This window comes from Agelaius tricolor, unplaced genomic scaffold (genome assembly GCF_023055355.1).
Source record: "Agelaius tricolor isolate 1412-34295 unplaced genomic scaffold, bAgeTri1.0.p SCAF_4, whole genome shotgun sequence".
NCBI classification, from domain to species: domain Eukaryota; kingdom Metazoa; phylum Chordata; class Aves; order Passeriformes; family Icteridae; genus Agelaius; species Agelaius tricolor.
This window is the reverse complement of record NW_027269264.1, coordinates 27,005,193-27,021,733: the sequence shown is the minus strand read 5'-3', so window position 1 is coordinate 27,021,733 and position 16,541 is coordinate 27,005,193. Positions and strand designations below refer to the sequence as shown.

General features: G+C 38.5%; 1 protein-coding gene across 2 annotated transcripts in view; it reads right to left on the bottom strand.

The window, feature by feature from the left end:
• Positions 1–10,918: 10,918 nt before the first annotated feature.
• ZDHHC21 (zinc finger DHHC-type palmitoyltransferase 21) overlaps positions 10,919–16,541 on the bottom strand; it is a 37,379-nt gene continuing 31,756 nt past the window's right edge. For both annotated transcript variants that reach the window (XM_071424978.1, XM_071424979.1), the window contains exon 9: positions 10,919–16,184. In XM_071424978.1, the coding sequence (XP_071281079.1) occupies positions 16,052–16,184 (133 nt within the window). In that variant the 3' untranslated portion in view covers positions 10,919–16,051. The remainder of the gene's footprint in view (positions 16,185–16,541) is intronic.

The following is a 16,541-nucleotide window of genomic DNA, read 5'->3' as shown; positions in this document are numbered from 1 at the left end:
GAATGTTTAATTTATTTCTATAAGGTTCCAACCCCTACTAATAGGCTCAAAGTAAGAATTCACACTGCTCTCCTATGGAGGATAGGCAGTGCTGGGACAGAGACCCAAATTAGTATTGTAGATTAAAGTAATTGTAGAAAGCAAACTCCTCCACGCTTGCACACACTCATTGGTGATGGGCTGAAGCTGGGAGATCAGTCCCAGCTATTTACAGTGACAGATTTTACAAGTTTTAGATAGGTGTTTGGAAAGCCTCTTTGGCATTCCCTTCTTTAGTTAGGGGTGCATACAGCCCTGCCTCAGAGCTTCTTGGGAATCCAGAAGGACTGCTGATCTCCAGAACCCAGGGAGACTTCCCCACAATCCTCCTCAGCATGTACCTTTCCTGTTTCTCCTGCTGTTTTCTGGTAAATATTTTAATTCATCATCATTGGCAGCTGCAAAACCTGTTGAAATAAACTCACACAGAAACATCCTTAATGGCATTAGTTCTTTTCATTTCTACTAAGGGAGCAGGACATGGCTACAAAAGCCTGACAATCTGATGCCTTTGGCTGAGTTACGTACCCTGGAAAATATAAATTGGATTATTCCTTTATAACGTGGCAGTAATAGGGGTGGGGAGGTGGGGAATACCTGCTATTAACTTTGCTAAGCCTTTCTATATTTCCTCATTTGACATTAGTGAGGAGACAAATAAAGCTTTTAAAAAATTAATTAAACCATGGCAGTATTTGCCCAAGAAACCTCTTTGCTGACTTCCAGAGTGATGAAAAGCCGTCATTCCTATTGAGCTGTTTTCTGGGCCTCTTAAAATCAGACACTTCCCTCTAAGCATTCTCTTTCTTGTGGGTAGAAATACCTCTTCTTTTGTGAAGCTCCAGAGTGTCCAAGACATGGCAGGATACTTCCAGGAATATGAAGAGTTCCACAGTTAAGTTACAAAGATTCCTGGCAGAGGATCCAGGAGAAGCCGTAGCAGTGCCACCGAAAGTAAAAGTGAAGGCTGACAGGGAGGCCATCTGAGAGTGTTCTTCCAACACTCTTGCTGTTTCTCCTGTCACAAGTGCCTGCTAGTCTTCCAGGCCTAGCACAGCACTTTTTGGGACCATCTGGGGTGGACAAGCTGGCTTCCAAAAGGCTAGAGACTCAGTCCTGGCCTGATAACACTCAGGAACAAAAGCAATGCTAAAGTATTTGTTTCAAATAGCTTTTTGAAGTAATGTATGTGAAGTGCTGACTAGCAAGGCAAAGTGAAAGCTGTTGTTATATTCAAAAGCACCCATCAGTCCAACTGAAAGGCAAATATGATTGTTTAACTTGAAAAAGGAATAATGATACAAGTTAATTTTGTCAAAAGTACTGATGCACCTTGTATACATATGTATATATGCTTGTGGGCTATAGTACATTGCAAACTGGGCAGAAGACAGTCAGATAGTCAATGATGGAGACATGCCCAGAACTCGAATGCTCAATTGTACAAGAAAAATTTAAGAAAATTATTCATTTGCATTATTTTCATCAAAATAATCAATGTGCAATAATGAATCCAATGCACAATAAATCAACACGCTAAACTTCTAGTATTCTTTTATATTTATTTCTTTTAAAAAGTTTTTTAAATGCAGTATGTAATTTTTTTCATGTCTAAAAATACTTTTCCCAAAGGAAAACCATTATTCAAATGTGAAGGTGGAGTTACACTTGCTATAAAAAAAAAAACAAACGTTTGACATTTAAGAATTATGTGCCTCACACAAGCATTCTTTATTCAGTAAGTACCTGTTTCATGAGGAGGGTAGACTTTAATGTTGAGTACAGGATAATACTCCATCCATCCATTTGTGGATTGGATTTCCTCCCTATGAGCAATGTGAGAATCATACGAATCTGAATTGTATCCCCTGAGATGTAGTGCTAAGAAGCCCAGAAATAAATGGAGGTCATTATGCTGCCTGCTCACAATCTCCTTAGAAGAAGGGATGGATTCTTTTCACCTTCTCTTTGAAGAGAGGGACACACTGATAGGCTTTATCAAGTACAGTGCACTTTTGTAACTGGATGTGGAGCAGGCACTTTGCTTACAGCCCATCTCCAGTTCAGTGGCTGCCAAAACAGCCCTATCAGCCAAGACCAAAACACTTACATGGTGTTCACTGTGAGCCAGTAAAAGCAGAGGGCTCTAGGGAAAGCAGTGCCCTTACCCCAGACTGCATTGCAAATCTGAGGGGGTGGCATAGGTACTAAAAAAACCAAAGCTGATTGCTCCCCTTTCCTAGGACACTGTAAGCAGTAAAGGTTTGGAAGCCAAACCCACCCCTTACAGTGACTCCTTGCCATTTCACTGCCATGAAATGCTGTTCCTTTTGCACGACAGTGCCCAAAGACTGCAGTGCTACACTGTGCCCTCACAGCCCTGCTGAGTGCACTCAGGGTGGGCAGGAGTGGTGGGGATGCTGCTGGTGCTCAAAGCCAGCACCTGCCTCTGGAGCAAACATAGCACTTAGACTACTGAGAAACCACGTATGCCACATAGGTATCAGTTCACAACTGCTGCTCTTCTCTCAGCTAGCTCTATCCCATTCTTTTCACACCTCACAATTTCTAATCAGTTCTTCACATCTCCAGGCTAACTCAGTTATTACTGGAGATATTAAATGCATAAAAGAGTCTAGACAGATTTCCTTTATTTAACATGCCATGGAAATAAATTATTTCCAAACAAAAAGTAGATTGGCATATTTTCTTGATGCAACACGTTCCTAATCTATTTTAGTTCAGTTTCACATTCATTTTCACAACTTTAGTTGTTCCCAATGTATCTTTCTATGTTTAGCATTGATGTTAGTTTGGTGTGAGATGAGGCTAGCTCCAAGACATTTTCTGCCTTGTCTTCCCTTTTAACTCAGGTATTTCCTTTGCTTGTAACCCCTCAGAAGTGGCAACTTCTTCTCCTAATTTGATAGACTTGAAACCTTTGCTAGTGATTCCGCAGTTCTGTGTGGTTTGTATTGGGTTTGTGCAGCAGGGTTTTGGTAGCAGGAGGCTACAGGGGTGGGTTCTGTGAGAAGCTGCTGGAAGCTTCCCCCATGTCCAGCCGAGCCAATGTTTGCCAGCTCTGAGATGGACCCACTGCTGAGCAAGGCTGAGCCCATCAGCAATGGCAGTAACACCTCTGTAATAGAGGTGAAAAAGAAGAAAAAAAGAAGGTAAAGAAAAAAAAAAATAGTTCTTGCACAGAAGTAATTGCGGCCACGGAAGAGAGAAACAGCCCTGCAGACTCCAAGGTCAGTGCAGAAGGAGGGGAAGGAGGCGCTCCAACCACAGGATGTGAGATTCCCCTGCAGCTATGAAGCAGCTCTGTCCCTGCAGTTCATGGAGGCCCCATGTTGGAGCAGAGATCCACTTTCAGCCAACTGAGGATGCAGGAGCAGGCAGATGCCCAAAAGATGGCTGTGATTCCATGGAAAGCCCACTTTATCTATGGCCCTGTGGAGAGAGAAGCCCATGCTAGAGCAGGTTTGCTGACAGGACTTGTGACCTCTGGGACCCATGCTGGAGAAACCTGTTCCTGAAAGACTGTGCTCTGTGGAAAGTGACTAATGCTGGAGCAGTTTATGAAGAACTGCAGCTGCAAGGATGGACTGAGAGTGCAAAAGTTCATGGAGGACTGTCTCCTGTGGGAGGGATTCCACACTGGGGAAGGACTCCTCTCCTTGAGCAGCAGCATAAGCAACATGTGATGAACTGACCACAACACACATTCCCTGCCTCCCTGCACTACTGATGGGGAGGAAGTTGAGAATCTGTAGTAAAATTGAGCCTGGGAAGGCTCAATTAAGGGAGGAGTGAGAGGAAGGTGTTTTTAGGATTTGTTTTACTTTTTACAAACCTGTTCTGATTTTGATTGTTAATAAATTCAACTAATTTCCCCAAGCTGGATCAGTTTGCCCACAACAGTAATCAGTAAGTGATCTCTCCCTGTCCTTATTTCAACTGGCCTTTAATTATATTTTCTCTCCAGCTGAGGAGGGGAGAGACAGACCAGCTTTGGTAGACATCTGGCATCCAGCCAGTATCAACCCACAACAGGGCTTCTGGGGCTACTTTGCCTAAGGCAAGCAGGCCTGACACTGAGTCCATAGTCACCACATATATTGAGTATTCTGCCTGTCTTCTATCAGCTAGTTAGGTGTGAGGACTACTTACCTCAGCGACGGTAAGGAGATGTGGGAGTTGAATTATGACTGGCAATCATTGTTCCTTAGCTAGAGATTGTCCAGGTAACTTCTTGGTATTGCAAACCATACTTGGGATGGGAAGAATGTGATGGATAACTGGCTGAGGGACAGGGATTTTCCCATGTGGTTAAATACCAGCTCCAGGCCCTGACAGCAAACTCCCCCAAGGCAGAAGGACTGGGCATGGCAGGTGCCTACTGGGCATGGCAGGTGCCTTGGTTTGAGTGCTGGTCAAACCAGAGATGACGTTGCTGGGGCAGAAAATATGGTCTCCACCAGTTTTCTTTGATGAAACAAAATGGAGAATGTGAAGTGCAAAGAAAGATGAAGGCCCTGTTCCAGATAATTTCTTCCAACAATATTTATATTTAGATCCTTTACTTCATTTTGATGTTTTTGGCAGCATGATGTAAAAGGGGTTTGTTATTAGACACGAGGCACAGATAGTGAGGTCTCCTTGGTTTGGGGGTGCATCGTGTGTATCTGCTGAGAATAATCCAATGGTATCAGTGTAGCTAACTGGCTTATCTCTGAGTAAGGCTTATGGTTATCTTCACTGACCTGGCTGCCCAGGTAGTAATGGTTAATGATTTCCCCATGATGAGCATTTTCATGCTCTTTCACACCCTCATGCCTTTCACAGTCTGAAAGCCCATTCTGCTTGTAAAGAGAAAACTACAGAGGTATGGTTAAGCTTTATGTAGGGTGAGGCATTGTAGCATAGCTGCAATTGATTTCACCTGAATGATTTTCAGCTGAAGTGAGAAAAGGGGGAGAACAGGCCAGGACTAAAAGAAAAGTTCCTACTTAAAATATCTAGGAACTCTATTTCCTATTAACTCCACTGGACCAATCAATGTTTTTGACAGCATCTGTCAGCAAAAGGAGACTTCCTTATATAATGTTGATAGTAATCATAATCCTCTCCAGAGGCTAAGCAAGAATTCTGACTTCACTCAGCTACAGGCTGGGTGAGGCCCAGCACCATTCTGTGAAGAATGCTAATGCACTACCTGTATGAGTTCATATATGCAGGAAGGCAGAAAGCACAGGAGGTTTTTAAACAGTGTTCAGCCGCACTCTCAACACTGTGAGAGTCTTTACTGCTGCAGCCAGTCACAGAGGCTGTGCTGTCCCACAGCTGAGCATATGCCTCCCTTGGCATAAGGTCAATTTCTAATTGGTCCTCCAAGAGATCACCACTCTGAGTCCCACACAGGCAATCCCTGCAGATGTAAGATGTCAATGTAAGACCTCTGATTTCTCAGCAAGTCTTTTTCTGCTGGAGTGCCTGTCCTGTTGTTAAAAGGCTTGCATCTGCCATAATCTTCTCTCTAATTCTGTCCTGAACAGTTCTGGAAGGTTAGTGCAGTTCCAGCAAACAGCACTTCAGGCTATTCCTCAGTTTGCAGCCCATGGTAGGCAAACCAGATGTGTGAAGGGTCTATGCAGACGTATTTTGCCTCGAGTTTTGGTGCCAGATCACTGGAGCTCACACAGGTACCTGTCTGATGCCAGAGGGGAGGATCGAGTTTTCCCAACAAAAGCACTAGCTTTTTAACTGAGTAGGTAATCCCTGTGATTACACACGTGTGATTTAGCTACCTATCCATATATGCTGATAGTTATCAATGCCTGCTACTGTGACTATTGCCATTGTGCACAATGTTATTGTGACTTGATACAAGTTTTGACGTGCCCTGTTGTTTAGGTGTTTTCTTTCATATTCATGTGCTTCTAAATCTTCCTTTTGTCCAGTTTTACCATATAAAGATTAGCACACTGTGGGCAGGGTATGAAGTAACTCAACAAATTGACAAATCCTCTGCTGCCCCATTAAATGCCACAAACCTGCAGGTAAGAGAAAACATGGGTAATTAGAAGTCCACAGGGAGCTCAGTGGTGCAGCATTATAAGAGGCTAGCCCCATTTCTTTCAGTGCATCATCCTTCTATACCCCAATGAAGCATAGAACGGCAAGCTACAACAGAGATGAACAAAGTGTATATAAATAGAAAGAAGTATAACATTTAACTCAGTTCACATCTGGGAAAATTACTACCTGTCTGAAAACTACTCCAGGGTCTCAGCAGGGTCTGTTTTTTAAAGCCTGTTTCTGAAAGGACTTTATATAATAATGTAGTTCAATTCATCTGAGCAACTTAAAATTCTAAGGACATATTAAACAAATTGAATTAATTATTCTAACCACCTAGCCAGCTCCTCTGGGTGATAATAACTGCAACATATTTAGTTAATGATAAAGATTTCTACCTTCAAATGCCCTTGGGCCTTTGTAAAATAACTGCACAAAACATATGGATTGAGATAAAATTCTGCAAAGAGCTCACTAAACTTGGAGTTGCTGTCCTCCTCACAAACTAAGTACACATTGCATATCTGCTATCCATTTTACACAATAAATAAATACAGCTCAACATCCATGGCATTGGTTTTGTACACAACCACAGCTGTAATACAATACAGACCTTCACATTCAAAGACTTTAGGCATTATAACTGAAAGTGCTTTTAAGGTACATTTGCCAAAACCCTTATTAGACCTAGTAATGGTAAGCGGACATATGGGGCCTCATCAGTATTCTCCTAGATGGAGACATAGTACCTTTCTCTCCAACCCCTTTTAAGCAATACATTAATGTTATTTACTGCCTATCTTTTATGAGAAAACAAACTGCTCTTTCACTCATTCATGTGTCTTTTTTCCCAAAATTTGATAAACAGAAAAAACATGCTTAAAAAAGTTTAATCTTTTATCAGAATCAGCTGCAAATAACTATCAGAAAATTTGCCATTGTTGACTTTCTCAAACAAGAGAGATGTAATTGAGATAATTGTTTCAACTAAATACTGCTCTGTATCATCTGTGTTTATTAATTCAAGATCTATTTGTTAGAATAATGGTTTCATTCAGACTTCTCCAAAACAGGAAAATTGTTCCTATGAATCATACATGCACACCGATTTTAACTGTGACAGCTAAATTTTCTTTTTTCTTTTTTTTTTCTAAGCAGATAAAGTAAGATATGTAGGGAGTGACACATCTTAGATATAACATAACCTCTGCTTTTCAACTGCTTTTGAATTAATTTTTCAGAAAACAGCACTTGTATTTTAATGAGAATACTCTCCAAGGTGCATAGATATCAATTTGGCTGGCTAGTACATTCAGAATCATTTTGTTGCTTGAAAAAGACATGCAGGTGAGAAATCTGATCAATTGGACATGACTAAGGCTAAACTTCAACAGTTCCATCAGTGCTCCATCTTCCAAGTATCTGCAGTTTTGACACAGTTGAAATGTCTAGTTTTTGAAAAGTAAGATCTCTAGGCAATTTTCAGGAAGGGTACACTCTGTGTCCCAGACAGATGCACCCATTCATAACTCAGCTATTCCACAGGAAAGCTCCAAGGAGTTGTGCTTAACAGAACAAAGGCAGCTGAACTGATGGCAGCAGAAAGGATGAAAAGACCAAGTAAGACTTTTTTTTTCACTGCCATTACTTGAAAATTAATATAAACCTAGCAAAAAAATTTTATCACCTACCCAACAGGGAGATGCTACTCTGAAATATGTAGGATGGTGCTACTTCTCTCTGTTCATCTGCAAAAACAAGCAAGAAGAAATAAGGGTCACAGAGCCACATTGCTACTCACAGACTCCTTTGCAGCCTCATCTGCACCTAGTGTGCTGTGGATGCAGTGCTGCTACTTCCACTATCTCAAAACAACATTAGGTTAAAAATACATGCTTTATTCGTCAAACAAGGCTCCTGACTCTCCAATATGCAGCAAAAAAGAATTAAATAAAAGAACACACTTGGACCAGCAGAAAAGGCATTGCAGCTCCTTTCCTAGTTCATCCATGTTGCTGTGGCTTTTCACTAACCAAGGATATGAAAGTAGTACCTGTTGCATTTGACTCTGTAGCAATATTTTTTCAGATTTATGAGGCTATGACATCATTTAACTAGTGTAAGGAAAATACTTAGCTTTTTTGTTCTGGGAGTATTGAAGCAGAACATGGAAACTAAATTGCGATTTTTCAGTGCCAGATTAAAAACCCTTGACATAAAGCTGAACAGTTCATGATGCTGAAGATGTACTACTGGTGAATGAAGAGACTTATAATAAAAATTTTCAGTCCTGGCTGTTAGTGAAAAATAACCACAATTAGTCTTCATCTATACACATGCTGCATTTATGTTTTTCTAGGAATATGCCCTGAATATGTAACTGTGTAGAAAATAGCCAAATTAAATTCAGAAAGGTATTTTCAATTTCCTTACAAGTACTTTCTATAAAAAGGCATATACATAAAGCTTTAATATTTGAAAGCAAAATAAATTTATCTCAGGTGATTTCCTTTGACATGCACATCTGTTATTCTTAAATTTAATCCAAATTTGAAGTAGAAAACTAAATACAGTTTCTTATGTGATCTCTCTTCTTGATGTGTCTAAGAAGTTCATGGGAATGAGCTGAAAAACACGTATGCTTCAAATTCCAGTCACCTATGCACTGCTAGGACGTTAGGGGGGCAAATTCCTTCCTTATGTGACTTGTGGGATATGGCTGTTTCTTCTGAAGTGCATTATTCGGATTTCTCTGACATGGGCAGTACACCTTCAGCACTGCAGCTTTGTACAACTCCCTCGCTGGAAACCCAGGTGTCTTTGCTAAGAGAACCACAGGTTACGCAGAGAACTGAAGGCAGATATTCTGAGCCCCGGACTTGCAGTCTAACCCAGTGAGTTAGCATCCATCAGATATCAAAACAAATTATCACATTCCCCCTCTAAAGGGCTCAAATTTCTGCACTGTCCACACTCACATATCTTACACTTTATACTTACCAAAAAGAGGATCCCATTATGGCAGCCAACAGACTGGATTTTTGGGGGTTTGGGCCCCAGCTACAGGAAAGTCCAAGCTTCATGGAATAAAAGTGAGGTCAGGAAGCATATCCTAAACAGCAAAATCATGCTGTATTTGGGAATAAATTATTACTTGGGCTTGAAAAAGTTGCTACTTTTCAGCAGCACCCATCCAGTTTATGTTTATCTCTGTGCAACTGAAATACAGCTTTTTGTCTTAATCCATACAATGCCTTTGCTCCATGTGTCTGTTGTCACACTAATCTTTCAGCAAAGGGAAGGTTTTTGAGATGGGAAGTCTAATGAGAAAATTATTGTGAAACTAGAAGACATACAAAAAACGTGCTATAACTGATACAAATTATGGCCAGTTTTTTTTTCAGCTTAGCTTAGCTTCTTTTTATTCAGACTAACACATCCTCCATCCTTCCTCGAGCCTATTTATTCAGCTTGAAGTACACAAGGTCAGATTTTCCCTCCAACTGCACTTCCACATCAGTATTACTTTGGCTCATATGGGTAATAAATCAGACTACAGGAGTGTTTGCATGTATTTGTTCATCTGTACTACCAGGTCATCTCTTAAATTTTATACTCAAAAATACTGTTTCATTCAGTTTATAAATTGACAAATCACATTAAGAAATACTTTCAGGAGCAACACATTCAGAAGTACTTTCAGGAGCCTTAGGCACTAAAAATACTGGAGTGTACATTTTATAATTACTTTTATGGGCAACTGGGAATAGATCCCAGTTTCCACACATTGAAAAGATAGCATGCACTCATACAAGCCTGGAAAGATTACTATGGAAGTGATTTTTATTTCTGTTATTAGCTGAATCTGGTTCTTGGGTTGAAACAGAAGATGCAAGGCCTGTACCACAAACCATCACCAAGTAGTTTGTGCCTCCTGATTAATGAAGTGACACAGTCCAGCTATGCTAATAATTTCCATGCAGACATAACCACTGGTTTTTTCCCCTTGGGTTTACTAGTCTTGCAGTGATCTTCCTAGGTGTCTAAAATCTTCCCTGTACTTCTAAAGCTGAGACCACTGCACCACACCCAGCAGCTTTTGTTTGATTGCTCTCTAATTTTTTTTTCCTGTGGCCACTGCTACACTTCTTTTTACATCTTTAAAGCCAGTATCTCATTTGAAAGAGACCAAAGTGTGTGAAATTTTTCTGCATCAAAATCTGACATAAATTCCCATGTACACAAAACAGAAGAGCTGCTGATTCAGATTCATTTGACTCTTATCAAAAACTGCTCCAAGGATGAACAATCTAATGCATTGTAAAAAAGAAAAAATACAAGCTGAAGATTATAAACCCCAAACTCTATTTCTGAAATTTGAAAAATGGCAATTTATATAAATCTTCGTTGATACCGGCATCAGAGGTTCCTACTCTGGCTGTAACTATAGGCAAGAAAATTAACCAATGCTGTAACTAGTGTTGTATACCAACATTAGTTGATAGATCATTCCTAACAGAGAAATATTTTTATTATTTTTATGTTTCCACCAGCATTCAGCTCTTCTCTTAAAAGCAAACAACAAAGATCAGATAGTAAGTACCTCACTAACTATTCAGCAATTTTTCACAGTTCATTTTTTCAAAAGAGTCATTTGGGATTGTCGCTTTTTCACTTGTTACAATAAAAATATACAGCAGTGAAAGTAATCTATAACATAATTAGAAAAATCTACAAACATCTGAAAAATATTAGTAAACAATTTACACAATTTTAAATCAATGTAAATGAAATTCAGTGAAGAGAAAAAAACTTTTTTTAATTTAAAAATAAGATTTCATAAAAATACAGGACAAAAAAATTCTCAGTAGGAATGAAAAAATAAACCATAATTTTAATCAATTTTAAGAAATCTCACAGAAACATTACATGAATGAAATTAACAAAGATAAATTAAAAAAATACAATGCTTATCAGCTGAACATACTCATGCATTTTCAGATTTGATTAAAAGAATACCAGAGTAAGCTTTCCTGTTCTGATATTATTCAATCATTCACCTTGTATATTACCATTCGGGTATAACCAGTGTTAGACCTGTAATTTTCAACTCTAGTAGGAACTTCATTCAGCATTATTTGAAAAAAGTCAAGATCAAACTAAGAACAAATGAATAAAACTCAATCACATGCCCATGTTTCAGCTAAATCCAGAATGCTAGTTTACAAAAAAATCAGTACTCTTTTTCCTGTTAAAGAGACAGAGTGATAATTTCTGTCTGCAAACTACTGTGATATACACATATGAGTCCAGGGAATGTGCATGGAAATCCCCAGAAGACCACAGAAATTAGAAGTTAAATTTCTTATTTTCTAACTTGAAAACCTCTGTAAATATAAGTTACACCGTTGATACTTAGATGGCCCTTGTTGCTACAAGAGGTTTTAACCACTCTGCCATAGCCTGGCCAAGACAAGATGCCACTGGATTTCAGCAGAACTGAAATCCTAGGCCTTATGCAGTCCACAGATACAAGTATTTCAATGCCTCCTAAGGGCAAATACTCAGCCAGCGAGAAAGTAGTACAAAAACCTTTTGAGGAACGTTTTCTGAGGTATCCAGTCATGTAGTATGTTACCTAAGTATGGACGGTGTATTTAGAAGTACCTGTTCTCCCCAAAAGCACTGCTGACCAGAATTCAGCATCACACTGTTACTTTTGAGATCCTAATAGTTCAACTAATTTAGAATTAGATGCAACTTCTTAGTGGGAGAAAATCACCTCCCTCAGCCTCTTGGGCTGCACTTCTTATGATGCAGCTCAGGGAACAGGGGGTTTGCTGTGCTGAAAGCACACATTACCAAGTCATGTTGAGCTTCTCATCAACCAAACATGGTAACATGAACAATTAAATATCCTGGATTCTGAATGCAAACAACAATGTGATCTGTCATGATCTGCTGGTTTGGGATGAGGTAATTTTCTTCAGGGACCTAATGCAGGGCTGTGTTTTGGATTTGTGCTGGGAAGAGTGTTGATAGCACAGGAATGTCTTCCTTACAGCTGAGCCAGAAGGAAACACAGTGGCATGGCCTTGTTTGCTCCTTACACCATCCCATCAAGGAGGCTGGGGGTGCACAAGGAGGTGGGAGGGGACACAGGTGCGACAGCTGACCCCAGCCGACTCCAGGGACATTCCACAGCACATGGTGTGACGCTCAGCAAATAGAGCTGGGGGGAAGGAGGAACACATGAATGTTTGGAGTGATGGTGTTTGTCTTCCCCAGTCACTGTCATCATGTGTGGTGCAGCCCTGATTTCCTACAGCTGGCTGAACACCTGCCTGACCATGGGAAGCAGTAAATTAATTCTTTATTTTGCTTTGCTTGCCTGTATGACTTTTGGTTTACCTATCAAACCTATAGATTGTCTTTATCTTGACTCAAGAGTTTCACATTTTTACTCTTTCAATTCTCCCCCTCATCCTGCTGGGGGAAATGACTGAGTGGCTCTGTGGTGCTTAACTGCTGACTAGTGTTAAAACAGGATACATGACATTCCACTTGGTGTTTTATTAACCATGTATTTATAAACCAATTAGTCAAAATAATTCTCAGGAATATCTGAAGGACATCTCAGAACATATTTTAAAAGTTAAATATATTAGTAAAGACAGATGCATAGAAAATCTATTCTTAAAATTCCATGTATATGAAAATTCAAGACTCATAACTCCTGCTCAAGACTGAAAATTATTGTGTACCTGAACTACTAGACCAGCTGTGTGATGGAATCTCTCCTTCAAAGCAACAGATCAGAGGACAGATTCACAGATATTATTTAATAAATTATCTTTTATTTTAGACATCAGCATTTTTCAAATGAAATCTCAAATCTCTGATTACGAGAAGATAGCAAGCTAACATTTTTTGGTCCTACCAGAAGTTATCCCACTGTAAATAAACCAGCTACTTTCAATTTTTTTCAGGGAGGAGTTCACTGGTTCTTCAGGTTCTCTTTGTGCCTTTCAGGAAATCAAATATTGCCAAGTCAGAAGATAAGATTCACTTTTCTTAATAAAGTACATGTTGTTCTGATATTATACTAGGATGAAATTTAGTAACACTGTCTATAAGACTTTTTTAAATGCATAAAAATGACAAACACTAATCAACCTTGAAATTGCAGTTTCTACTAAAAGAAAGAATTCTAAAGAAGGCTTTCTTTCCCTATGGAGGGAAAGAAAGTGATGGTTCAAAGGATTCAAGAATTTCAAGGTCTGAAGGATTTTAAATTGGTTGATAAAAGTCTGATTTTTCCTGACAGAACAACTCATTCTGAGAATTAGTTTCAGAAACATTACTTGGAGAAACTAATAACATGATAGGGTCCTTCAGCTGAATTAAGAAAAAAATTATTACTTTTACTATTTTAGATGCCTCTCATTCAAAGAATAAAGTTTAGTACCTCCTAAAATGTCAAGACTCTCCAAATTCTCCCCTTTGTCCCCCAAACACTTAGAAAAAGAAAAGGGCAAAAAAATGAGCAGTCTTAATCATGTTGCAAATTGATGCCTATCAATTATGATATTATCAATTTTATGAATATTATCAGTTATGATGAGTAGGAGACTGAGAAAAAGTAGATTTCAAAGGAAATCAAACAACATGGGAACATTTGACAACACGAATTTGTGAAATTAGCACTTTTGTTTGAGAAAGAGGCAAGATTTTCACAGACATCACTTGCTGGAAAGTATAACTGATACTCCAGCCTGAAACAGTAATACTGGGAAGCAGAACACACAATTATATGCCCCATGATAAATATACCAAAAATAGTTAAATTCTTGGTTCTCTTTCTGAATAAGGTTCAGAACTGTACAATCTGCTCTGGTAACTGAATAGCATTAAAAACTTCAAACTATGCTTTGCTCATGAAACATTTAAATATTGCACAGAAAATGAAATATTATTTCCCTGTATATTCCAGAGACTAAAATAGTGGGGGGAAGGAAAAGAAAATAATAGAGCCATTACTTTATTATGTATATCCATTCCTTTCAATTTCAAGCGCTGCTTTAGTCTTTTCATCCATTTCCTCAAGCTTCTTTTTGTTTAAATATTGCTGCCAATATGTCAATACACTTGAAAGAAAGCCTAACCTCACTACACCTGGCATGAGAAAAAACAAAAGGAAAATAGCTGAACATTAGACTTGAAATTTAAATTAAGAAAACATTGCATTTATTTTAAATAGGACAGGAAAAGTAAAGTTGGATCAAATGTTAGACATTTACAAAAGTTTAAAGTTCAAGTGATTTTTAAGATGCACTTCTTGGAATTTTCAGTGGATCATCAAAATCTGTTAATTCAATAAAGGGACACCTAACATTGGCAGTAACTGTACTAAGACTTTAAGAGAGTTGATCTAAAAATTTTTTGCAAACATCAGTCATGAAAAATTTTACCCTTCTTTTTTGAAGTAACTGTTCACAAATAAACTATTATTTTCTGCACAATCTACATGTATAAAATCCTGACTTTGTATCTTTTATTGTGTCCTGCTGCATGGCTGTTATTTAAGGGGGATCCTAGTCCTGTTAGACTACTCAAAAAACACAGTAAGCAGCATAGCTGGAAACACTGAGTTGTGAATTTCTCCTAGAAATCCACAGTAGTTTTCACAATCATCTGAAGTTAATATTTGTATAGATACAGAGGGCTAAAGTAAGTACATAACTTTTTCAGAGACAGGAAGACTGAGCTGGTACTTTGGAAATAATTATTATTTTACCAGATCTGAAAGACACTTTCTTTGGTTAACTACTTCCACACTTAAAAGCTATCAACATCAACATAGTACCCTATTAAATGTGTTTATATACTTCAATGTTCATGTTAATAGCAAATCTATAAATATGTATAAATATTAATTAATTTTATTTTAAATATACAAACACTTACACCAATTCCAGCTAATCAAGACTAAACAAAAGTAAATATAAAATTTTAAACTTTATTGACAATATGCTCTTCTTTATGACACATTATGCTAACTAACTACATCTATATTTTTTAGAAGTAATCATTCTAATATTTGCACCATGCAACTTCTTTGTTGATTATTGCTGATTCAAATCCTTGGGATTTAGGGAAAACATGCATAGTATCTGCATAGTTTACCCTGAAATATTTAATCCCTCTGACTGACATAAAGACATGAACACTTTTCACTAACATCATATCTAGGCCAGAAGATAACTGTAAGCTGTTCTCTATGTAAACACACACATTTGTGTGCTTCAACAAAACCTCTCTGAGAAAGACTTAGGAAGTACTCCGCTTCAGCTTTCAATGTTACCTTTTATAGTGCAGTGCTGCAGGATTACTTTTGCATATCATAAATAACTCATGGAATCATGGAATTTTAAACATATGCAGCAGAAAAAAAGACATTATTATTATCCAGACTGATCTACTGATAAAAACCCTAAAAAAAAATTCAAGGCAGAATAAGACACTTAGTGAGAAAGCTAACCACCAGTGTAAACTTCAGTGCTTTCTACACAAAAATTGAAACAGAGGAAAAAGGGGAAAAAAAAAAAAAAAGGAAGAAAAAAAAAAAAAAAGAGCCAGTATCAAACTGGATGAAGACTACATTCCAGTTGTTTGCTTTTGGTATTAACCTCGAAGACAAAAGGAATCTCTTTGGAAAGCTAGTTTGGAAGAAAATAAGCCGGAAGTGGATTGTTTAACTTGCCTTAATTTCAGAATAAAATCAAGACCATAACTAAAATAATGCCCAGGGCACACAGTGATGCCTATGACTGGATTTTAATTGACTTGAAGACTGTCACAGTCCTATTATCATAAAACCTGTAATGCACTTCCAGCATGGAGGACCCATATGTGCCCACCATCCATCTGTTTAGGCATGATTGGCAAAGTGGTAGGGAACTCGCAGTGGTTGCCGCTGCCTGAAAGGAATAAACCACAGGATCTTCCAGTGAGTGCCAAAAACTTCTGAGAAGGTCTGCTGCCATGGCTTCTGGGGCCTCGATCTACAGAAGACAGCATTATTAGTGAAAGACAGCATGCCCACAGCGCACTTCAGTCAGCTACAACAATGTAGGTTGGCTGGGAATCCAATACTGGACTCTGATGAATTGTGTCCAAGCATCACAAATACAACTTTTATTTCATTACGACACGCAGCTGAGACTTAACTTTAGAGAACAGAAATTATCTGTGTCATCAATCAAACAAAGGCACCTTTTGAAGCACAGGAGACCTCAATATTAATGAAATGTATGTCAAAGCACTGCAGAAAATATCTTTTGATCTGAACTTTTGAAAAGAAAACATAGCTCCACTGGCTTTGAGTAGGGAAAGAAAGGGAAAAACATGCAGCTATTTTG